Source organism: Chiloscyllium plagiosum, unplaced genomic scaffold (assembly GCF_037043375.1).
Source record: "Chiloscyllium plagiosum isolate Xiang-an unplaced genomic scaffold, Cpla_swu_hap1 HiC_scaffold_36, whole genome shotgun sequence".
Classification (NCBI taxonomy): domain Eukaryota; kingdom Metazoa; phylum Chordata; class Chondrichthyes; order Orectolobiformes; family Hemiscylliidae; genus Chiloscyllium; species Chiloscyllium plagiosum.
The window spans coordinates 41,783,467-41,810,038 of record NW_028270174.1 but is presented as its reverse complement, the minus strand read 5'-3'; the positions used below and the strand labels follow the sequence as shown (position 1 = coordinate 41,810,038).

Here is a 26,572-nt window from a genome sequence, read left to right as displayed (position 1 = left end):
CTTAACGTATGAAAAAAACATTTTACAGAGTACAAGAAATATAGGTTCTATCCTTTTGTAACCTTACTATTTTTTAAGACTCCATGAAATATGACCCGATTTCTACTTTTACAGTTTCTTGTTGGTTGACAAGGCAGAATTTGATTTCTTTCTGGAAAACTTCTGTATTTACAAGATGCAAGCTTCTTTAGTCAAAGTCTCTTCCTGAGACTGCTAATGCTGATGCAGCTCACATAGTTCTTAACACATTCCTTAAACTGCTCTTCCCTAGTGTTCTGCTTCTGAAACTTTCTCTTCTTGACATTAAACCACTTTAGCCTTTTTTTTAGACTAAACTGCTTGGTACTGCTAAGCTAACAGTATCTCTGCTGCCATAGGACTGTCCTCTCTGACAGAAATTTGCATCCTCCCTCACCTGGATGGTTGTCTCTTTCTTAAAAGGAAACTGCTCTGTCTCCTTGTGTCATGTTAGCCTATTTTTGTTCTTTTCTATCATTGTTTTGTTAAAGCACTGAACTATTCACACATTTAGATGAGGCAAGAAGTATTTTGTATATAAACCCATTTTCAAACACTGTCACCACAATCAAAACTCAAAAATGAAACCAAACTCTTCCCTTAACATTCTCTCTCAAATATAGAAAAACGAAGTAAACTTGAGGCTATATGTGATTCTATCCATCTTTTAATGGAACCCAAATTTACACTAATAATTTTGAGACTTGATATATCGCTGTATAATAAGGGAGCATGCTTGGAGAAAGAGGAATAATGGACTCGTTAAAGACAGATCCGGGTCTGGGTTGACAAGTGGCTAGCAATGTATAGACTACACATATATCAGGCAATGACATTCATGAGAGAATCTGATCATTTTCTCTTGACATTCAATCAAATTACCATCGCTAAATCTCCCAGTATTAACATCGTGGGGTTACCATTGACTAGTAACTAAACCTGCGATGCTATATAAATGCTGTGACTATAAGAGAAAGCCAGAGGCCTAGAATCCTGAAGTGAGTAACTCCTCTCCTGAATCCCCAAAGCATATCCACCATCCAAGGTGTAAGTTGTGAATGTGGTGAAATAATCCCCACTTGCCTGGATGAGTACAGTTCCAACAACACTTGAAACTTTACTCCATCCAGGACAAAACAGCTTGCTTGATTTGCATCACATCCACAAACATCAACTTTCTGCACCAGCGACACTCATTAGCTGCAGTGTGTACCATCTACAAGATGCACTGTAGAAAGTCACTCCTTAGACAGCACCTTGCAAGCCTTCCAGCACTTCCATCTAGAAGGACAAGGACATTGTATAATTTAAGAATTACGTTGGACATTACATACATTTCTAAAGATAGTTTTGGGTAAAAACCTTAAAAGAGCCAGGTAAGGAAAATGCAGGTGAATTGCCACAATTTTCAAAGCTTTCTAGGTCAAGATTTGTGCCTTTTTTAGATTCCAAAATTTCAAATGCCACCCCATCACTTATGAAGGGAGGCAGAAATCAAATTATCAATTTAACATTAATTTTGAGAATGTTATAGGAATCTTTTGAAAAATGTTTTAGCCCAGCTGGCATGAAAGCATCTTCTGTCTGCACCAAAGTGAAATTAGTTCATCCTGCAATAAGCAAATTAGCACTCTGGTACAATTGGGAATAAATGTTTGACCTTTGTGCAAAGTAGTGGCAATTTTGCTCTCCAATTTGTTACACAAACTAGGAGCAGGAGTTGCCTGTTTAACCAAATAAGCCTGCTCCACCACTCAATATAGTCATGATTGATCCTCTTTCTCAATGCCATATTCCCAATTTCTCCCAATATCAGTTGCACTTAAAATCTTAAAAGTACATCTTTTATGAACATATTTAATGACTTGACCACCATACCTAATGAATTCCACAGGTTCGCTACCCCATCTCAGTCCTAATTGATCTGTCCTGTATTCTGGTACTGTGGGGAGGCTAGAACCAGAGGACAATCAGGGAAAACTCTCCCCCCCCCCCCCCCCCCCCGCCCCGTGTCTAGTTTGTCCAGCCCTGTTAGAATTTTGTAGATTTCAATCTGATCCTTTCTCATCCTTTTAGTGATTATAGATGCAACCAAACCAATTCCTCCTCATTTAGAGTCCTACCATCCCCACTACCAGCCTAGTGAACCTCCGTTGCTCTCCCACTGTAGCAATTGTATAATTCTTGGGTAGGGAGGTCAAAATTGCCCTCAACACTGCAAATGTGACTTACCAAGGCCCTGTATAACTGTAGTAACACATCCCTATTCAAATCCTCTTGCAATGAAGGCAATACTATTTGCCTTCCCAATTGTATGTTGCCTGTCTACTTTCATGGACTGATATACAAGGGAACACAGATCCTTTTGTGCATCCACACTTGCCAATATATCACATTGAAAGGCAGGGCCCTATTTAAATGGTTCATGCCAACATTTAAGATCACATTTAGTCACGTTGCACTGCATCTGTCATGTGTTTGTTCGCTTACTCAATTTTTCTGAATCACCTTCCAGCCTCTTTGCAGCCTTCTCAGAACACTCAAACCTGTCTAGTTTGTGTTGTCAGCAAACCTAGAAATGTTATATTTCGTTCCCTCATTAAGTCATTTATATATACTGAGAGTAGCTAGGACCCAAACACACACTTTGCAGTACTTCACTTGTCATTGCCTACCACTTATAAAAAGACTGATTTATTCCAATTCCTTTTCTTGCTGCCTGTCAATCAGTTCTTGATCCGTGCAAATATATTATCCTAATGTTCTCTGTGCTTTAATTTTGCCGACTGGCCTTAGCAAAATCCTGCTGAAATTACACCATGTCCACCAATTCTCCCCTATCTAATATACTAGTTATATCCTCAAAAGCCTTCAGTAGATTTGTTAAACATAATTTGCTTTTCATAATCCGACCTCACTTTGTCCAATACCATTAATGGTTTGCAAATGTTCTGGTATCAGGTCTTTTATAACAGACTCCAGCATTTTCCCCAAACTAATATTAGGCTAACTTGTCTGTAATTCTCTCTTTTTTTTCTCTCTTTCCCTACCTTTTTTAAATAGTGGAATTAGTCACCCTCCAATTTTTGGAACTGTCCTAGAGTGCATCCAGTATCTAGAGTGCATCCATGACCACTTCTTTTAGTGCTTAGGGACTTAAACTAACAGACCCCAGTAATTTGTCAGTCTTTAATTCCTTTAATTTTCCCAGTGCCATTTTCTTATTTATGCTGATTTTCTTACATTCTGCCCTCTCACTAGATCCTTGGTTCCCTAATATTTCTAAAAGGTGGTTTGTGCTATTTTTGAGGACATAGTGTATGTTTAATTCTTCTGCCATTTCTTTGCTATAAGTTAAAATTTCCCTGGATTCTAACTAAAAGATGGCTATATTTGTCTTTTTCTCTTCACACATTTACAGAAGCTTTGCACTCAGTTTCTACATTGCCTGCAATTGTACTCTCTTTTCCCCCCACTTGATCAAATTTTTTCCCTTTTTTCTATTGAATTCTAAAATGCTTCCCATCCTCAGGCGAGCTGTTGAGCCACCTTTCTTCTTTTATTTTTATTCAGTCAGGAATGAATAATTGTTATAACTAATTTGTGTGTTTTTTTTCCCTGGAGCGTCAGAGGCTGAGGGGTGACCTTATAGAGGTTTACAAAATTGAGGGGCATGAATAGGGTAAATAGGCAAAGTCTTTTCCCTGGGGTCGGGGAGTCCAGAACTAGAGGGCATAGGTTTAGGGTGAGGGGGGAAAGATATAAAAATGACCTAAGGGGCAACTTTTTCACACAGAGGGTGGTACGTGTATGGAATGAGTTGCCAGAGGAATTGGTGGAGGCGGGTACAATTATATCATTTAAGAGGCATTTGGATGGGTATATGAATAGGGAGGGTTTGGAGGGATATGGGCCGGGTGCTGGCAGGTGGGACTAGATTGGGTTGGGATATCTGGTCGGCTTGGACGGGTTGGACCAAAGGGTCTGTTTCCATGCTGTACATCTGACTCTATAAGGTTTCCCAATTCATTCTTGACAATCTGAGTCCATCACTGTCTTAGTTCCCTGTATTTTGATCAGGACTCTACTTTCTTGGTTGCTGTTGTTAGAATTTAAGATGTTATTGTAATATTCATTTTTCACTTATTTGAAATTTGACTATTTTTGGGAAAATTTATTTTGCAATAATACTGTTTAACTTTCTGATTTCCAGGCAATCTGAGCTATTAGTTAAATTAAACCGACTGCTGGAGCGGTGTCTGAGGAATTCCAAGTGCATAGACACAGAATCCCTATGTGTTGTAGCAGGTGCAAAGGTGAGAAGATGTTCTCATGACAGGTATGGTATGCGTCTGAGAACCTGTCTCCCTACTGCCCACCATCTCGGGCAGACCAGGCGATAGTTGCTGGGCAAGATGAATGGATTTGTACATTCAACAAAAGTACAGTTCACCACACTAATATTTAGATGCATTTAAATTATTTTTATTTATTTGCCTGCAGATTTATGCGCGTACGAAAATCTTTGCTCAAGTGGTATAGTTCAGCCAAAAGACAGTTTACAACAGCAGTCTTGCCTAAAAATAGACGTACTCACCCACAATCGATCTATTAAGAACCTGTTGCAGATTATTGACTTCTAATAGTTCAATTCTTGCGAATAATTTCATTAACTTTTTAAGAGGTTCTTCATCATCTTTTAGGTTTAATTTGGATTCTCTTCTAAACTTGCCTCTGTCCTCTCTCAGTGCAAACATTATCATGTTGTTGCTCAATTTTTTAATCCTAACATCTTTGGAAACAGCCATCCACCTCCAATCCTCCTTTCCTCTCAAGTCCTTGAATGTATCATTGCCTCCCAAATCCACTTTTTGTTTCTCTCTCAGAACTCTAAATTTGAATCCCTTCAATCAGATATCTGCCCTTACCAGAGGAAATAAGTACATACCTACTATTTTATATAGCACCTTTCACAACCACTGGACCTCCCAAAGTCCTTTTGCAGTGATTATGTATTTTTGAATTGTAGTCACCATTGCAATTTAGAAAGTATTAACGACTAATTTGCACTCTGCATTCTTCCACAAACAGCAATGTTATAATGACCAATTAATTTTTTTCTATGTTGACCAGATAAATATTTGGTACGTTGAGATAAATATTGGTTAGGACACTTCTTCTTCAGAGTAATGCCTTGGGATCTTAGACATCAAGTATGAAGAAATGTGGGGCCTTGATTTAATGTCTCCTGTAGGAAGCAAATGTCCAGTGCTTGCTCAGTACTGCACTGGAGTATCAGCCTTGAATGTTCATGCGCAAGACCAGAATAGGCAATGATACATTCAAGGACTTGAGCTTCATCCCTCTCCCTCACAACAATGAGGGCATGAATTATTCTGCAATACTGTTGTAAATGTTCGGTGGAGAGAAGTACCCTCATCAATGTGCAAACTTCTCCTATGGTCCTGAGTAAATGCCTTTGTTTGTAATATATCCCTAGTGAAAGCAGCTGTATGACCGACTGGTCAAATAGACTGTTAACATGGATATCCAGATTCAGGTTTGTAGTACGTTCATTGCCAAAATAGTTACTTTGTATGGGAATACTTTAAGATGGGATCCAAAGTTTTGACCCTATTTACCTGTATTACCTAAATATAAGTGATTGCCTAATTAGAAAATAAAATACATTAAAATTGTGCCAAGGCAAGGAACATAGTCCTAAAGAAATAGTTCAGACATTCTTTGTTTAAAATTTGTATTGTCTGGTAATTTGAATGAAGCGAAGTAGAAATTTAGTGCTGAAAACTGAATTATTAGATCATTTGACTACTGTGGTCTTCTCTGTATTTCCAACTGACAAGATGCGACTTTCTGTTTGGCCTTCTAGCTACAGTCAGAGGTTCACGGCTGCTACACAGAGTACAAGGCTTTTAATAATGGAATAATCCATTTAAAGATGAAGCTGTACCTCAAAGTGGATCATTTATTAGTTGAGAAAGCCATGATTACTTTTAGCATTTGATATTTGCATGTTTTGGTTACGTAGTATAATTCAAAATTGGAGTAACTAATTAATCAATTAAGTATGTAAAAATAATTTTGAATTCTCTAGATCAAAATCACCACAATTTGCTTTAAACTTTGGGCCCGTTTTTTTTTTTAGAATTTTGTCAAAATCTGTTCAGCACAAAGCTTAAAATCTAGCTGAAATTTGTGTCTGCTCACTTGATGGCAGTCCTACCTCTGAATCCAATAGTGTGGATTCCAGCCCCAGTCAATGACTTGAGCCATCGCTTTAGAGCAATACTAATGAAATGAGATTGTTCCAAAGGTCCCCATCACTTGCTCAGTTGGGTGTCAGAAGATCTTTTGAGAAACTGAAAGTTCCTTTAGTATCTTGGCCAATTACTCCTCCCTAAGCTAACACAACCTAAAAACTGATTATTTAGTCATTTATTTATTAACCATTTTGTAGGACCGAGCTGTGCTCAAATTTTCTGCCATATTTGTCTAATTAACAGTAAGTTAACTCTTGGTTAAAGCAGTTAAGGACACAACAGACTCTTAATATGAAGCAGTTCAATGTTGATGGAGTCTCTTTCTTTTCTCCTTTGACCATGACTAAGAAAAGGGGCAGAAAATGAGATTTACATGTAACTGCACTGCAGGTGCTGGAGCATCTGTGAATGTTATTCCAGATGACTTTTCACCTGATTGATTCCTGCTTCAAACATTTTTTAAAAAAAGTTGGTTTCCTCTCAGCATTTCTCAATGCTGAAATAGTTAGAACCAGGGGCACATGATCTTAGTGGCCCCTTGTTGAAAAAAGTTTGTGCTTCATAAAAGTCTGTTGTATGTTGTTGACTTCACCGCTGTCTAGAACATTCTAGAATTCTTGCTACTGCAGTAGCAATGTCAGTGCAACTTTGACAAACCTTCTTCACTATTAACTGCATCTAGCTCAAACAGTATCCACACCAGAGAAATTAAATAAGATGATTTGAAGTTTTGTGTAGATATGATCCTTCTAACATGCTCTGTCTGCTTTAAGACAATTACATTTCATGTTATATTTATTAACTATGAAAATTAAATGTAGGGTGAATATTTTTGTGTATTTTAAGACTATATTGGTGAATAGTAGAGGAGGAGCACTCATGTATGAGAAATTTTGGCAGGGAAAGGATTTAAACTTCTAGAGGGGAAAAATTCCTTACCTTTCAAGCCTAACACAAGGATACTTGTTGATGTTTGATGGCAAAGGTGCCAGAGCAAGCCATGTACCATGCTTTTTTAGCTGTTGTAATGTTGTGCAGCCAGCCAGTGATCTTTCCTGTTGGAAACTGCTTTTTTCCACACTATTTGTGGAGTGACCCAAGAAAATTCAGATATCCTGCAAAATATATTTTTTAAAAAAACATACTGAAATGAGTCTTTGCCCCTAAAGTGTTATCAAAAATGATCATGAGGCATTCATATTATGAAGTTAGCTAAGCTTGCATTTGATCAGCTTATGTTTTAGAAATTTCTAAACACCCTTCTCCCTTTAAATCTAAAATACTCCATGTAAAATAGGTAGATAAATGTTCATATTTATTTTATTAAGGTGTGGCAGATACGTGTAGACTTGCATTTGTTAAACCACGATGGGAACATTATTGATGTTGCAAGCATAGCAGCTATTGTGGCATTGTCTCACTTCAAAAGACCTGATGTTTCTATTCAAGGAGAAGAAGTCACAGTGGTGAGTACTAAGAAAAGTCTTTATTCTTTAAAGTTGGAGAACGTAGTTGGATACAAATGTCTGCAAATAATTTGGTAATCAAACATTTAAAGGTAATTAATTAACACTATTCTGTTAAATATTAGATTTACACAGAATGTACTGTGTACAAACAGGCCATTTGACTCCACGTAATTTGCGCAGCTGTTTCTATCTGAGTCTCCTCCCATTTCATTCCATTTGTATTATCTTTACATTTTAGCCAATTTTCTTTTTGCCTTTTTCTCTTCGTGCACTCTTTCACCTAGCTATTAAAGAAAGTAGAGATAGGAAACCAGGGATTTACAGATCTAACGAGCTAACATGTGTCATTATGTTAGTTATTCTGTAGTTATGGATAGAGTGCAGAACGCGTTGAAAATTTTCAGCGAATGAGAGCCAGCCTTGCATTTTTAAGTGTAAAAACGAGGACTGCAGATGCTGGAAATCAGAGTCTAGATTAGAGTGGTGCTGGAAAAGCAAAGCAGGTCAAGCAGCATCCAAGGAGCAGGAAAATTGATGTTTCGGGCAAAAGCCCTTCATCAGGAATAGAGGCAGGGTGCCTGCACCAATCAACCACACCGCCCTGTGGCCCAACATTTCAACTCCCCCTCCCACTCTGCCGAGGACATGCAGATTCTGGGCCTCCACCCACCACCACTCCCTCACCACCCGACGCCTGGAGGAAGAACGCCTCATCTTCCGCTTCGGAACACTTCAACCCTATGGCATCAATGTGGATTTCACCAGTTTCCTCATTTTCCCTTCCCCCCACCTCACCCCAGCTTCATCCTTCCAGCTCAGCACCGCCCTTATGAACTGTCCTACCTACCTATCTTCCTTTCCACCTATCCACTCCACCCTCCTCTGACCTATCACCTTCATCCCCACCTCCATTCACCCATTGTACTCTTTGCTACCTTCCCCCAACCTCCTCTCTGAACTATCACCAAAGCTGATTGGAGGCAGATGTTTGCAGGTAAAAGGACAGCTGGAAAATGGGAAGCCTTCAGAAATGAGATAACAAGAATCCAGAGAAAGTATATTCCTGTCAGGGTGAAAGGGAAGGCTGGTAGGTATAGGGAATGCTGGATGACTAAAGAAATTGAGGTTTGGTTAAGAAAAAGAAGGAAGCATATATCAGGTATAGACAGGATAGTTCGAGTGAATCCTTAGAAGAGTATAAAGAAAGTAGGAGTATAATTAAGAGGGAAATCAGGAGGGCAAAAAGGGGACACGAGATAGCTTTGGCAAAAAGAATTAAGGAGAATCTTAAAGGGTTTTTACAAATCTATTAAGGACAAAAGGGTAACTAGGGAGAGAATAGGGCCCCTCAAAGATCAGCAAGGCGGCCTTTGTATGGAGCCACAGAAAATGGGGGAGATACTAAATGAATATTTTGCATCAGTATTTACTGTGGAAAAGGATGTGGAAGATATAGACTGTAGGGAAATAGATGGTGACATCTTGCAAAATGTCCAGATTACAGAGGAGGAAGTGCTGGATGTCTTGAAACGGTTAAAAGTGGATAAATCCCCAGGACCTGATCAGGTGTACCCGAGAACTCTGTGGGAAGCTAGAGAAGTGATTGCTGGGCCTCTTGCTGAGATATTTGTATCATAGATAGTCACAGGTGAGGTGCCGGAAGACTGGAGGTTGGTAAACGTGGTGCCACTGTTTAAGAAGGGCGGTAAAGACAAGCCAAGGAATTATAGACCGGTGAGCCTGACCTCGGTGATGGACAAGTTGTTGGAGGGAATCCTGAGGGACAGGATGTACATGTATTTGGAAAGACAAGGACTGATTAGGGATAGTCAACATGGCTTTGTGCGTAAGAAATGATGTCTCACAAACTTGATTGAGTTTTTTGAAGAAGTAACAAAGAAGATTGATGAGGGCAGAGCAGTAGATGTGATCTATATGGACTTCACTGATTAGCGAGGTTCGATCTCATGGAATACAGGGAGAACTAGCCATTTGGATACAGAACTGGCTCAAAGGTAGAAGACAGAGGGTGGTGGTGGAGGGTTTTTTCCAGACTGGAGGCATGTGACCAGTGGAGTGCCACAAGGATCGGTGCTGGGCCCTCTACTTTTTGTCATTTACATAAATGATTTGGATGCGAGCATAAGAGGTACAGTTAGTAAGTTTTCAGATGACCCCAAAATTGGAGGTGTAGTGGATAGTGAAGAAGGTTACCACAGATTACAACAGGATCTGGACCAGATGGGTCAATGGGCTGAGAAGTGGTAGATGGAGTTTAATTCCGATAAATGCGAGGTGCTGCATTTTGGGAAAGCAAATCTTAGCAGGACTTATATACTTAATGGTAAGTTCCTAGGGAGTGTTGCTGAACAAAGAGACCTTGGAGTGCAGGTTCATAGCTCCTTGAAAGTGGAGTTGCAGGTAGATAGGATAGTGAAGAAGGCGCTTGGTATGTTTTCCTTTATTGGTCAGAGTATTGAGTACAGGAGTTGGGAGGTCATGTTGCGGCTGTACAGGACATTGGTTAGGCCACTGTTGGAAAAATGTTGTGAAACTTGAAAGGGTTCAGAAAAGATTTACAAGGATGTTGCCTGTGTTGGAGGATCTGAGCTACAGGGAGAGGCTGAACAGGCTAGGGCTGTTTTCCCTTGAGCGTCGGAGGCTGAGGGGTGACCTTATAGAGGTTTACAAAATTATGTGGGGCATGAATAGGATAAATAGACAAAGTCTTTTTCCTGGGGTTGGGGAGTCCAGAACTAAAGGGCTTAGGGTGAGGGGAAAGATATAAAAGAGACCTAAGGGGCAACTTTTTCATGCAGAGGGTGGTACGTGAATGGAATGAGCTGCCAGAGGAATTGGTGGAGGCTGGTACAATTGCAACATTTAAGAGGCATTTGGATGGGTATATGAATAGGAAGGGTTTGGAGGGATATGGGCCGGGTGCTGGCACGTGGGACTAGATTGGGTTTGGATATCTGGTCGGCATGGACACGTTGGACCGAAGGGTCTGTTTCTATGCTGTACACCTCTATAACTCTATCCCCACCCCCATTCACCTATTGTACTCTTTGCTACCTTCCCCCACCCTCCTCTCTGAACTATCACCTCCATCCCCACCCCCATTCACCTATTGTCCTCTATGCTACTTTCTCCCCACCCCAACCCCCTCTTTATCTCTGCAGGCTCCCCGCCTCTATTCCTGATGAAGGGCTTTTTCCCGAAACGTCGATTTTCCTGCTCCTTAAATGCTGCCTGACCTGCTGTGCTTTTCCAGCACCACTCTAATCTAGATCCCCATTGCATTTCTAAGGGTAGATCTTCCCTCATGTACCGGATTAATTTTTTAAGAGGTGACTGGAATAGAGGAGTGTCTATGGGTGTATTTGGTTTATTTGGACTCCCAGAATGTGTTTAATCAAGTTTTCCATCAGAAACTGTTCGCTAAATTTGACACCCTTGGAACTCAAGGCAAATTATTGACCTGTTTACAAGATTGACAAGCGTTTGGAGAAAGAGGTCAAGAATAATGAGCAGGTATTTTACTTCGAAGGATGTGGTTAGTGTCGCTAAATTTTCATTGGATGCGTAGACTGGGACGGAAGTAAGAGGGCAGGCCTGGATGGTAGTGACTTTAGCAAATTGAAACTTTGAAAAGGAAGTCAAGAAGCAGCAAGTCAACTGAAAATGCAGATGAATAAAGCATCAGCTTTTTGAGTGGAGGTACAAAAAATATGAAGGATCAACAATCAATATGAGGAAGAGATTGCTTTACAGTGAGCAGTTGGTTTTGGTGTTAGTCAGAACAGCACCTAGAGATTCATAACAGCCTTTAAACTATCTCTGTTTCTGCCTCTACAGATGCTGTCAAACCTGAGTTTCTCCAGCATTCTCTGTTTGAATCATCATAACCCACTCCTCCACTGCTGCTGTTTCAATGATGAGTGCCATCTTCTGATCAAAAATTGTCTGAGCTAACATGCCTATGTCCTGTGAATGTATTTTAAACTAATATATTTAATAGAAAATATTCCAGTCAGTCAGGTTGGCAACACTTATGAAGGCATAAATGAATACGTTGGCATGGATTTTACAGCCCACCCAGAGGCAAGTAGGTTGGCAGGCAATTGTGTAAAGTAGGCTGCTTGCACTATCGATGTGTGCCTGCTACTGGCCTGCTAGCCCTTACCCCACAGCAACTGAATGTGCAGCAGGGCAAGTGTTGGATGGGACACTTGCTTGTTGCCCAATTCTAGCCCTTAGTGGTCAGTCAGAGGTAGATTTGCCTCCAAATTCCACAACAGAATGTGGAATACCTACCATTAACATACAATCTAGATTGTTAACTCTGTTCTCCCTCTACTGACCTGCTGAATATTTCCAGCATTTTCTGTTTTTATTTTACATTTCCAGTATCTGAAGTTTGTTTTTGTCTTTTTCCTTATCTCCTTTCTTCATCATTTTGAAAAAGCTTATGCTGGTTTTCAGTATTAGAATTGCCTCATAATTGCAAGTCTACATTTGTCCTTTCTAAATGTGCCAGCTTTACATAATGTCTTTCTTGTCGCAATTAAACTAGAACTTTCTATCCTAGCATGCAGGAACGCATAGGACTGAAAAATGTCATTTCCCTATGATTGATAGGATTGAGAATGTGATGATCCTCTGACCCTGGAGGGCTTGACTATTAGAGTCATACAGCATTGAAACAAACCTTATGCCTCACCTGTCTATGTTGACCAACACCGACCAAACTACACTATCCTATTTAGTGGCACTTGATCCATAGCCAACTATGCCCTGGCATTTGAAGTGCTCGTCCAGAAATATTCTTAAATATTGTGATAGTGTATGCCTCCTCCATCACCCTGCAAGGCGTAATGTGCCATATTCTACCGCTCCTTTGGTGGAAAGCAGATTCTCACATCTCCTCTAACCTACTTATTTCTCACCCTAAACCTGCGCCCTCTGGTTTTAGACGCATCTGCCATGAGAAAACAATTTACACAGTTACCTTGTCTGTGCTTCTCATAACTTTGTATACCTTAATCGGATCTCCCCCACCCCATCCTTAGACTCCTGTGCTTCAACGAAAACAAACCCATTTCCCGACTCAGGCGACTGACTGTGTGGAGTTTGCACGTTCTCCCCGTGTCTGCGTGGGTTTCCTCCGGGGGCTCCGGTTTCCTCCCACAGTCCAAAGATGTGCAAGTCAGGTGAATTGGCCATGCTAAATTGCCCGTAGTGTTAGGTAAAGGGGTAAATGTAGGGGTATGGGTGGGTTACGCTTCGGCGGGTCGGTGTGGACTTGTTGGGCCGAAGGGCCTGTTTCCACACTGTAAGTAATCTAATCTAATCTAATCTAAAACCCAGCCCATCCAGTCAGTCCTCATATCTGATACTTTCCCAGCCAATATTCTGGTGAATTTCATCTGAGGCCTAACCAATATTGCATAAAGTTGTAACAAGACTACCGTGCTCCTATATTCTTTACCCTGGCTAATGAAAGCAAGCATCCCACGTGTCTTTTTCATCACACTGTCTACCTGTGCTGACACCTTCAGGGATATATGGGCTGTGTTCCTCAGTACTTCCCAGGAATCTACCTTTCATTTTATATAACCTTCTTTTATTAGACCTTCCAAAAAGCATCACCTACATTTATCAGAACTAAATTCCATCTGCCATTGCTCAGCCCAATTAAATTCACTTTTTCTGCCCACCTAAAAGGTGCTATATGATGGTAGCAATGGTTTACGAGAGCTGAAGCATCAAAGATTTAGAGTATTAAGACTTTGTATATGACTGTTCCTGAGGAAGACTTCAGTTCGCGACTCTTGGTCTATTAGAAGGGACTGGGGCAGAGTGAATGGAGAGGTTTGGGGAAAATGATAGGATGTGATGGGAAGAATCTAAAACAATAAGGTATCCAAGTCGAAAAAGCACATTCTTAAATTATGGGGGTGAATTATGAATTTTCATATACTGAAAACGTGAGAAGATGATAACGAAGAGTTGCATTTGAGGGGAACATGTGATAGTTTGAGGTTGATGCTAATGCATGTACTGTTCACGACTGTCAGCCTAAAATGGGTCCCCATTGGTATACTGTCCAGAAGGATTAAATAATGGGAAAAGGCCATGATAGGACAAGCAGGGAGGTCTGCAGGAGTGGAACAGTACAAAGATTAGTTACATTTCCAAGAGGAAGGACAAGAGGTGAGGTCTATGTATTTGCAAAAGGAGTGCAAGGAACCAGAACAAGAAAACATAGGTAGAGTTCAAGTGATGATTCGGAGGATATATTTAGGGAGAAGAAAAGATCAAAGATAGTGGTTTAGGAAATTTAGTAGGCAATCTGACTGGAGTAATCCAGAAAGACCACAATAGGAGAGGTCACAGCCTGATGAGGTGACAGAAAAGCAAGAGAAGTGCCAAACTCTTTTGGCAATAGGCATAAGCAGAAGTCACTGTAATTACGAGTGCTTATAACTGCCAATAGATTTGAAGATAAAGCCAAAAGAGCAGCTAAAGAGCAAGAGTTATACAACTAGAAAGGATTAATAGTATATTTGGAGGTTGCTGATTAAAGGTGTTCAGTATCTTCTCTATCACAGAGATGTATCTGTTTAGAAACAGTTTTACTAATTAGGACGCATAACGTCAGTGCTAGTTTCATAACCAGAGGTTTGAGGAATGCCTGAACAATAAGGCATAATGCCTGAACCATTTACAGCAGGAAAAGTGATTTTTATTTTAATCGTTTTTGGCTGTTTTCACTACTCATTAATAGAGGTATCAGTCCATAGTTATAAAAGCAGCTTTCCCACAGAATAAGCTGTTTTGGAGATGTTTACTCTAGCTTCTGAAGGAAGCATGCATCATCAAAGGTAAACTCTCAAAGTTGAATAATTTGTAGATTGAAAAGCAGTTCCTGAATATGATACTTTTTAATAAGGGCAGTTCTGTTTAAAATTAGGCTTTGCATAGGAGGAGCGTTCTACAAAGGTTTATTATTCTCATGGCAGAAAAGATTTTAGGGCGTCTTTATGATGTGTGTCGACAATATTTTTATGGCTTGTCACTAATGCATTTAAAGAATGTTATTGATCAAATTGGGTAGGAATTTAAATTGGGCTCCTGCTTTTGAATACAAAGATTTGGAGATAAAGCAAATGTGCCACATGTGATTTAACATCAACATCATTACTTGGAGAGTGTCAATTGCACCATTATAGTTTGTGCTAAGTCCAAAAAGACATTGATGCCTTCAAAGATGAAATGGAGCAGCTTCAAAGCCTTGTTGAATACCTCAATTGGTTAGGCTTGGAGACGAGACTGGATCCGTGCTTGAATATGTTGGAGCATAATCTTATGATGAGAAATCTGAAGATTGAAGACATCTTGAGGGTGGACCAAACGTTTTCTTAAATTAAAAGACAAATATATAGTGAAATTCTCAGGTTTCAGAAATACCATAACTAAAAAGAACAAATCAATTTTAAAGGCTAATTTCAATGATTTGAGTTTTCCAGTGCAGTTATTTCATATGGAATATTATGAAAGAGAATGGATAAAGTTGAATTTTGTCTTTGGAAGCCAAAACTGCTAGCAGTGCAATGAAGAACACTGGTTGCTGAAACTCTTGTACTCATTAATATAGTGAACATTGTGTTGTATTTATCCAAGATCTTGGTATATGAAGGGCTCCAAAGGCATCATATGTATAGAATGTTACATATATCATTCCAAGAGGATTGATGATCTATATTCCACAAAGTGTGCAATTGAGTAAAAGTTTGAGAGTAGTATAGCAATTCTGGAGCAAATATTGGAGAGGAAAAAAGTATCCAGACTGAGATTGATTAAAAACAACTGGTCAATCATTGAACTGTTTTTTTACCAAAGTGAAAGCCTCTGGTGAAAACCTGTTGAAGGTTCTGAAAGAAAGAACCTCCTAACGTAAACCTTGGGATGTGAATTTTAGTTTGTGGGCATCTAACTGTTTTCATTTGGCCATTTTCTTTCGAAAAAGTGAATCTGACACTGATGTGAATATTGGCTTCTTGAAATAAATCAGACATGCTCCCAAGATGAGAGATGTTGATGTTTTGGGTATATATTTAAGGGCTGGTTTTCCCCAATGAAGGGAGTGAGTTAGGAAGGAGAGAAAGCAATCGAGGCTTTGTATTGAGCTATGAGGTTCAGATAAACGGTTTTGGAAGATGGACCAACTCCTGCTTCATTAAAGTTGAGTGCTTTTTTTTATGAATATTTTTATTGAAACAAAAAGATTTTAGGTTTTTTTACAAAATTAAAGAACTAGTACAAAATAGTATGACAACTTTTATAATAGCAACAATAGTTAAAAAAAACCCAAACTACTACTGTACTCCACAGACTACCAAAACATAGAAAAGAACAGAGAATAAAACCTCTATAAAAACTTAATAAATAACCAAGGAGAAAGGGGAAAAAATGTAATTTTATTTTGTCTGTTTATTCAAGTTGTCATAACAAGGTAGCTTAAATTACATTCAATTAATTTACTACACTAAGGGCAATCTCATCACAGCCCCCCAACACTGGGAGCAGTAGTGAGTAGACCTGTATTTGTACGGGATTCTTCTTCCCAGGGGCCCCCAAACTGACGGGCACAGTCCTCACGGCTGGACAAAGGCCCTGGATAATATAGCCGATATGTCTACATCGATATAATTTTAAAAGGGCTGCCATGTCCTGTGAAGCAATTCCGTTTCCTGGTGCACCGTACTTGTAAGGAAGTCCAGTGGGATGTGTTCTTTGACTATCCTATGCCAACTCTAGCGTCCTGGGGGATTTTCTGACATCCAGCTCATTAAAATGTTCTTCCTCGCACCAAAAGAAAGGATATTAAACAATCTTTTTCCATGTGCATCCAGGGAGGTAAAATTTGGAAGATCCAGAAGGAGGGACGCCAGATCCAACCCAATCTCAGTTCCCAAAACCTTTGCCAAAGCACTCTGTCATCTCAATATCTGTGAATCTTGTGGCATGACCACAAGCAATGAGTAGGAGTACCAACCTCCATTTTGCACTTGGGACACATTGTGGACACTCCTGTCTTGAACTTCGCAAGCCGTTCTGGTGCCAGGTGGGCCATATGAAGTACCTTCAGTTGAGCAGCCTGAGTCGTGTTACAAATAGAGATCTTTCTAACATTTTCCCAGATGTCCTCCCACATCTCTAAGGAGATTTCCACCCCTAATTCTTGAATCCAGGTTTTACATAGCCACTCCATGTCCTTTGCCAAATTTCTGCCAAGCACGTGATAAAGAGTACTAACCGAGGGGGCTGAGTTGAAACTTTATTGCTGGAACAGCACAGCAGGTCAGGCAGCATCCAGGGAACAGGTGATTCGACGTTCCGGGCACAGGCCCTTCTTCAGGAATCCTGAAGAAGGACCTGTGCCCGAAACGTCGAAACTCCTGTTCCCTGGATGCTGCCTGACCTGCTGTGCTGTTCCAGCAATAAAGTTTCAACTTTGATCTCCAGCATCTGCAGACCTCACTTTCTCCTAACCGAGGGGGCACCCGCTGACCAGAGCACTTTCCTCTCCATGTCTGACTTGTAAGGATTGACCATCAATGTGGTCTTTTTTTTGTATGAATTCTCTAACTTGGAAGTAACAAAAGAGATCCTTTCTAGGTAGCTTGAACTTCCGACTCAGCTGTTCGAAGGGCATCATGATCTCCCCATCAAATAGATCTCCCAAACAGGAGATTCCACTGGACTCCCAAAGCTTAAAGCCAGAGTTTGTCAAACCCAGCTGAAATCCCAACGTTCCCACTATAGGAGTGAAGGGGGAGGTTTTTGGTAAATTATCCTCGCCCTGCCGCATCATTCTCCATGCTTTAACTGTGTTTAGGACAATCGGGTTTTTACAATGATCCATGAAAGTTTTCATCTTGTCCATAAACAACAAGTTAATGAGGGGAATTTTGTCTGGGGGGGCCCTCAATGTCTAACCAAATGGATCGCGGATCGCAACAGGCCCATTCAGCCATATAGGATAATGAGGAACTCGGTTGGTACTTCCTAAAGTCTGGAAAATCTAACCCCCCCCCCTTTCTTGTGAAAGCTGCAATTTATCTAGCTTAATAAGAGGCTGTCAATGATGCCAAATAAAAGATCCAAGCCAGCTGTAAAGTGTTTGCCTTGGCAGCATCAAAGGGAGCATTCTCATGGGATATACTAAGCAAGGAAGATCATTCATCTTCACCAAAGCTATTCTGCCCAACCAAGATTATCAGAGGATCCTCCCAGCGTCGAAAGTCCTGCCTAATTGTCTCTCATAGCTGCATGTAATTGGCTTTATATAATTGATCGAATACAGGGGTAATAAAAATGCCTAAGTACAGAAAACCTCCCTGTGACCACCAAAAGGGGAAACTGGTTCCATCCCCAAAGTTGGACGTACTGGTAAGACTCCCCACAGGCATGGCCTCTGATTTCATAAAATTGATTTTTTATCCTGAAAACAAACCAAATAGATTGATCACTTGTATTAAGCAGGGCACAGATGTCACTGGATCAGTTAAAAAGAGGACACCATCCACATAAAGAGTAATTTTATGCCAGCCTGACCCTACCTCTGGGGCAGTTATATTGGGATCCGTCTGAATGGCTTCAGCCAGTGGCTCGATCACCAATGTAAGTAATAGTGGCGAAAGAGGGCACCCTTGACAGCTGTCACTGCTGACACTAAAACTGTCTGACCTTGTGTCATTAGTTAGCACCATTGCTTTCAGGTTACTATACAGCACTGCCACCCATTTGGTAAAAACCTGTCCAAGACCAAACCATGTAAAAGAGGTACGGCTCTCCACCCGATCAAATGCTTTCTCTGCATCTAGGGAGACTACCAAACCCGGTATTGCTTTTTGCTGACATACTTGAACCATATTTAATACTCTTCTATATTGTTGGTAGGCCTACGACCTTTAACAAAATCCCTCTGGTCCTCCTTTACAATAAAAAGCAATACCCTTTCCAGCCTTATGGCCAGCATTTTCGGCAGGATTTTAAAATCACATTCAGTAATGATACAGGCCTGTACGAAGCGTAATCCTCTGGTGCTTTCCCTTTCTTGAGGATAAGAGAGATGTTTGCTTCTCTGAGAGGATGGAAGGCAGCCCTGACTGAACGAGTAATTATACATATCCAAGGGTGGGCCGGCCAGCTTGTCTATAAACTCTTTATAAAACTCACTTTGAAATCCATGTGGCCCGGGCACTTTACCACTCCTGGAGCAGCCTCACTGCCTTCTGTACTTTCTGCATTGTCAAAAAGGACACCTGCTCTGAGGTTACACGTGAAAGGTCCAGGGCCCTAAAAAAAGGCCTCCATCTTCCTCATTCTATCTTCACAGCCCTCTGACTGATACAGCTCAAAATAAAACTTCCTAAATGCTGCATTAATCTTTTTAGCAATACAAGTCAGAGTACCAGCACTCTCTCTAATGGATGTAATAGATTGGGGAGATTTCTTTCTGGTCAAGTACCTGGCTTATCACCGTACTCAAATAATCTCTCTTTTGCAAGAGATTTCACTGCTTGGGTAAGTGCAGCATTCAAAGTGGCCCTAAGGGCTGTAATCCACTGTAATTTAGTTATGGACAGCCTGTCAAAGTATGCTACTTCAGCCACCTTGAGGCGAGCCTTGAGCAGACATTGCTGTTCTCCCCTCTGTCTTTTCCGGGTCACAGAGTAAGAAATAATCTGATCCTGGGAGTGGGCCTTGGCAGTCTCCCATATCACCGATGGGTTGCTGGCTGTACCTGAAATGATATCCCAAAAAATTTTAAACTCCTGCAAAAAATATTCTATAAACTTACTATCTTTCAGGAGGAAAGGGTCCATACACCAATGTCAGGAATCCCCTTCACTACCTCTGGTCTTAACCTCCATATGCATGATCAGAAATGGCTTGATCCCTATTCTGCAGGACAGTGCCGAGTTCAAGAAGGCAGCGGGGACAAAAACCATGTCAGTTCTGGTATGGCACTTACATGGATTAGAATAAAAGGTGAAATCCCTACCTTCGGGGTGAAGACATCTCCATACATCCACCAACCCCAACTCCCTGTTCAAGTCCACCAACTGCCTAGATTGTGGAGATATACCCAGAAGACCCCAACGCATCCTGTCCACCTCTGGGTCTATAAAATGGTTGAAGTGACCCCCTATAATTGTATGGCGTGCCCCAAGGGCCATCAATCTGGAGAACTCATCCGTTACAAATTTAAAGGGATGTGCCGGGGGGCAGTATACATCCAGAATCCCTTGCTCCTCTCCATGTATTAACGCTTTAAGTATTGTGATTCGCATGCACTTATCCTTTATTTGGCCTAGCATTTGAAATGGGAGGTTCTTCAGGATGAGAATAGTCACTTTTTGAGTTAAAAGATGAGAAAAACACCTTGCCGAATCCTCCCTGTTGCAACTTCAAATGCTCCTTATCAGTTAAGTGTGTCCCTTGTATTAAGGCTACATCGATCTTCTCTTTTTCAAGGCTTGACAGTATCTTCTTTCTCTTGATTGGTGTGTGACTTCCCTTAACATTCCAGGTACACCATTTAAATGAATGGCTAGCCATGATCGTCCGAAACAATCCAAGATCCCCCAGGAGGAAGAACCCCACTCAGCGTGCCAAATGAGAACCATAAACAGTTCGCACAGGTTTAAAAAAGCAACTTCTAAAACTACTAAATCAAAACTACTAACAACTACTTCTACAACATAACAACATAAAAACATAACTGAAAGGAAACTTTTCCCCCTTGTTCGGGCGGGCTCATACCACCCATTAATCCCACCACGACTCCTTCTAGCTGGAACCATGCCCCCACCCCAGACACCACCAAGTAAGAAAAACAAACACCAGTATCTTATGACTAAAAAGTGCATACCCAACCCGTCCCTTCCATACTGTAACCCTAGGCACACCTGGCAGAACGACAACATAAAAAACAAATTATATAAAATTGTAATCCTGACATATATTAAAAGGGAAACCAAGATCACCCCCCCCCCCCCCCCCCCCCCCCCCAACAACCAGGTAAACCAGGCAAGTTACAGACAAAAGGGGCAGAATAAAATAATTGTCCGTATAATTCAGGCCAGTCAGTCTATTTTGGAACATCCAAGAAGTCCTTTGCCTTTTCCAGCGAATCAAAGTTGAACACCGACCCTCTGTGGCTGAAATGCAGTATCGCCAGATATCTCACGGAATACTGAATATTCGGGTCCCTCAGCCGTTTGTTTACCTCCCCAAAGGCATTCTGCTTGTGAATCACTACCGTGGAGAAGTCCTGAAAATGCATAATTTTTTATCCTTTATACACCATAGCCTGGGGATCTTTCCCCGTTGCTTTAGAGGCTTTGAGCATTATTTGCTTGTCTCTGTAATATTGGAGTCACACTAGAACTGGGCAGGGGCGCTGGTCTGATGCGAGCTCTGTGATCCTTTCCCCTTTGTCATTTCTAAACTGCACCAAACTGTTCAGAACTGATGCAAAATCGGCCTAAGGGTCAGGAAAAAAACTGCTTTCTGAAATGGACCAGACCAAACCCCATCAACATAGGAGAGAGCCTAAAATCTAACTTTTATCAAATTTAAAGGCAAGTGTGAGGCACTGTGTTCCTGATGGAATTTGATTGGTCAAACTACTAGGGTTTAAACATAACGCACTTTAATCCTACAACACAGTTAAAACACAAACAAAAAAAATTGGCATAACTTTAACTCTATTGAAATACTAAACAACATATAGTATTTAACTACTAATTATCAACTGTTCCTTTATAGCAGCATCCCATAGGCAAAGGCAAATTCAGCAAAACGGATTTTTGTTTCACATGCTATCTCCAGTCCAAGAGAAAGGGACACCAAAAGAAACAATCTAGCAATAGGGAACTTTCAGCTGCAGCAGAGTTAGCTCTATTAGCAGTTTCAAAAAGCCAACTCCCAAACTCCACGACGCCAATTGAAAACAAAATTAAAATGCTGATCTGTGTGAGCCTGACTCCACCCACTCATGCTGCTTTTATCTAATTTAAGAAAAAACATTCAGGGAGCTCAAAGTTATGTTCCGGTATCACTGGAACATCTTTCAACAAGAGAAACAGCTCAAAACAAATCCTTCTGAAAGGCACATCAGCATCACTGTTCATAATATTTTTAGAATAGCATGTCAAGCAGCCAACTAGGAAAATGACAATATTTTAAATCTGATATAATCCAGTGGAACAGGGGTAATTAATAACCAGAAATAAAAGACTCTGGAGAAGAATATTGGTTAATATGATAGTTTGATATTTAATTGGAGTAATTTAATTAATTCTGAAACACCGGTTCAGTAAACTATATAGATATGTAGGGTGTGATGGCTAAAGTAGATTAGGGGAAATAACTGCAAGACTAGGCTTGGGTGCAGTGGCAATTGACAATACTTTAGGAAATGATTGATTAGAAGATAGCAAATACAGTCTTGTTATTCATGAATGGGGGAGAGAGAAAATGGGAATGACTGGCGAGTTGGTCTGATATTGGTAGTTGGAAAAACTCTAAATCGTTTACGATAACAACAGGACACTTGGCAAGGTGTAGTATGAAAGGATAGAGTGAACACAGATTTATGGAAGGGAGATCACATTTGACAAGTTTTTGAGAGATACTTGAGGTTGTAACTAGTAGGATGATAAAGGGGAAGCATTGGTAGTATTAAACTTGGTTAATTGGTCTGCGATTTTGGTCCAGGTGTTAGTGGCACACAATAAGTTGGATACTATTCCACTGAATTGTGCTTACGGAGAGACCCATGGGTCAGTGTCCCTCTTAAGGTGGGCAATCTGTCGACAAACTCCAAGAATCCCTTTGGAACAGCTCACCAAACCATTCTGCCCATTGTACCCACAGGTAGGTTTTTTTTTTGAGGGATTATTTATACCTCTTCTTTACTGTGCACCATACCTGTTTTTCACCCATTTTCATTTGTTTTTTATTATTTCACTATTCTGTCCAAAGCTCTACTTGATATACACTGCCTCTGGGACTCAATCCCAACGCTACAATTAAACAAAACATTGACTTCTCTGGCGTATTATTTCCAACACCTTTATTAATTTTGGTTTCTGGAGTAGAGAGGCATTTTTGTGATCTTGATAAGCATACAAGTGTCAGACTCTGAAGGACAGTCACATTGGCATAATTTCTGTCTCAGGAGGTGCTGCCAGATCTGCTGACTTTCTCCAGCATTCTCTGAGGTTTTTCTCAGTGCTTCAGGACATGATTTTGAACTTGGGGAACCTTTGGCTTGCATGCTCCTGCCAAATCATTTTTTACACAGGGTCACACAGCAATGTTGTGCACTTAGCCTGGCTGCATCTTATGGCCCTTAGCTTCATTTCTTGGTGCTCACTTAACTTGAAATTAAGTGGTGACTGCCAGCCTTGCATAGATTTTTGGCCAGAGGGCAGGAAGGGTTAGTAATCGTGGAGGATGATGTTGGTGCAATTAATCGAGTGGAGATGCTGGCTGCAATATTGATGTTGGTGGGACCGGTATCGTCGGTAAAATGTCGTGACAGAGATAATATGAGTTAATGGAAGAAGATGCAGAGTGTAGAAGATCATTTGATCTCTTTCCTGCATTGTTTTGCATTCTGTCTGAACTTGGAAACCACACTTATCTAGTCTGTGTCTAGACTGGCTGTGTTTGGTGTTTTGACCTTCTCTGGTGATCTGTTTCAAAAAAATGGTGATCCTCTTGACCATCCTGTCTACCAGAACTTCCAGTTCCCTATTTCGAATGTGGACTGACAGCTTCTTTTACTGAGACATTTTGGTTTCTTTTGAGGATAGTGTGCGATATAGTTCCTGACCCCCAATATTCAAATTGGGCTTTAACCGTGCCACCAGTAGCCTGTATGTCCCAGAAGATTCTGTCAGCAGTGGGAATTTAACTGCTCCTGGAACATGAGAAGAATTGAATGAGGCAGGTTGCATAATTACTAAGGCAAGGAACTGGAGATGGCCTGAGAAAAGTCATGCTAGTAGATCTACCATGAAGCTCATTGAAAATACAGCCTTAAAATAGGAATCAGCCCATGGTTTTGGTTTCCAAGACTGACTACCATTCAAATTAACTGGTTTGGGAGGAAGGGAAATTTTTATTTTTGCCCTTTCAAGAAACTGACTGTGTTGATATGGCTGCCCACTGGTACCTACAAACACAGTCTAAAATTTTCCTAAAACTCACCCAGACCTGCTGAATTTCTTCAACACTTCAAGTTCCAGTTTTTATCTCTCTTTAAACAGATTGAAATTGTATCTCTGTATGTGAAAGACGTTACCTAGTGATGTAGCACAAATAAAGAAACCCGAATCATTTCATTGAGAGTCTGAGTATTTCTTGTTGTTTGTTGTGAGAACCTGTTGTATTAACTCATTATTTTGGATTTGAATAATTTTCAGCATCAAAGAATATGCTTCTAACAGTGTTTTTATCTCTAGTACAGCCCAGAGGAACGTGATCCAATTCCATTGAGCATACATCACATGCCCATTGCGGTCAGCTTTGCCTTCTTCCAGCAAGGGTATGTACAATATTGCTGCTTTTTTGTGCTGCTTTATCTCACGTGTGAAAAATTTATAACATTTTTTCTCCTTGTGGATCAAAATATATTTATTTTAATCTTTAGTGTCATAGAGATGCTTCGGTCCAACCTGTCCATGCTAACCAGATATTCCCAACCCAATCTAGTCCCATCTGCCAGCACCCGGCCCATATCCCTCCAAACCCTTCCTGTTCATATACCCATTCAAATGCCTTTTTAAATGTTGCAATTGTATCAGCCTTCACCACTTCCTCTGGCAGCTCATTCCATTCACATACCACCCTCTGCGTGAAAAAGTTGCCCCTGAGGTCTCTTTTATATCTTTCCCCTCTCGCCCTAAACCTATGCCCTCTAGTTCTGGACTCCCCGACCCCAGGAAAAAGACTCTGTCTATTTATCCTATCCATGCCCTTCATAATTTTGCAAACCTCTATAAGGTCACCCCTCAGCCTCCAACACTCCATGAAAAACAGCCCCAGCCTGTTCAGCCTCTCCCTATAGCTCAAATCCTCAACCCTGGCAACATTCTTGTAAATCTTTTCTGAACCCTTTCAAGTTTCACAATGTCTTTCTGATAGGAAGGAGACAGAATTGCACACAATATTCCAACAGTGGCCTAACCTATGTCCTGTACAGCTGCAACATGACCTCCCAACGCCTGTACTCAATACTCTGACCAATAAAGGAAAGCATACCAAACGCCGCCTTCACTATCCTATCTACTTGCGACTCCACTTTCAAGGAGCTATGAACCTGCACTCCAAAGTCTCTTTGTTCAACAACACTCCCTAGGAACTTACCATTAAGTGTACGTCCTGCTAAGATTTGCCTTCCCCAAAATGCAGCACCTCACATTTATCTGAATTAAAGTCCATTTGCCACTTCTCAGCCCGTTGGCCCATCTGATCAAGATCCTGTTGTAATCTGAGGCAACCTTCTTTGCTGTCCACTACACCTCCAATTTTGGTGTCATCTGCAAATGTACTAACTATACTTCTTATGCTCACATCCAAATCATTTTATTAAAATGACAAAAAGTAGAGGACCCAGCACCGATCCTTGTGGCACTCCACTGGTCACAGGCCTCCAGTCTGAAAAACAACCCTCCACCACCACCCTCTGTCTTCTACCTTTTGAGCCAGTTCTCCCTGTATTCCATGAGCTCTAACCTTGCTAATCAGTCTCCCATGGGGAATCTTGTCGAACGCCTTACTGAAGTCCGTATAAATTACATCTACCACTGCCCTCATCCATCCTCTTTGTGACTTCTTCAAAAACTCAATCAAGTTTAATATAAATTAATAGCTGTACACCAGCTTTTGCAGTAAAATGTTATTGTAACTTCAATAGGGGAGCAGCAAATAGCCTTAATTTTTAGAAAAATGCTAACTCTTGAATAGGATTTCTGCTGACTTCACAGGATGTGAGTTAGTTTTGTTCTTTCAACCATTTGTAGAAAGCGTGGCAGCAGCTACAGAACCAATTAGATGAGGGTTCCACCTATTAGTGCTAACGTTTGTACACTAGGAACAAGAGCAGGTCATTTAGCCCTTTGATTCTGCTCCATCTTTCAAAGCGACCATGGCTGATCAGCGACCAAACTCCACATATCTCCTTTTGTTACATAGTTGTGGTTAACAACATCGAACAATCTTGGACTTAATTAGCAATTGATTAAGCATGAGGCCTTTTGTGGAAGATAATTGCAAACTTTACCACCCTTTCCATAGAAATTCTTTCCTAATTTCATTTTTGAAAAATCTGGCTATAATATTTAGACTGCCCCCCCCCCCCCCATATCACTCCTCAGCCAGCGTAATTGTTTTCTCAGAATCTATCCTATCTGTTTCCCTTAGTGTCTTGAAAACTTCAAACAAATGCCCCTTTAATCTTCTAAATCCTAGGGAAACATAATCCTACTTTGTATAACCTCCTTAAAATTTAACGTTTGAAATCTGGGTATCCTTCAGGTAAGCATACACTGCACTTTTTCCCCCAGGATTAGTTATTCTTCCTAAGGCACACGGCACAGAATAAACACAGGTTTGATCTAGCCAGGGCTGAAACATAACTTCTGCCACCTTGTATTCAGGTCCTTTCGTCATAAAGGCCAACATTCCATCAGTTTTATTTTCTGTGCCTGTTAAGGA

The 26,572-nt window shown here is 40.7% G+C and overlaps 1 protein-coding gene across 1 annotated transcript in view; it reads left to right on the top strand.

Annotated features, from left to right (window-relative positions):
• The window catches only part of exosc9 (exosome component 9), a 65,788-nt gene that overhangs the window by 16,827 nt on the left and 22,389 nt on the right, over positions 1 to 26,572 (top strand). Inside the window, exons 4-6 of the mRNA XM_043674027.2 lie at positions 4,232 to 4,334; positions 7,628 to 7,765; positions 24,319 to 24,401. Of these exons, the coding sequence (XP_043529962.1) occupies positions 4,232 to 4,334; positions 7,628 to 7,765; positions 24,319 to 24,401 (324 nt within the window). The remainder of the gene's footprint in view (positions 1 to 4,231; positions 4,335 to 7,627; positions 7,766 to 24,318; positions 24,402 to 26,572) is intronic.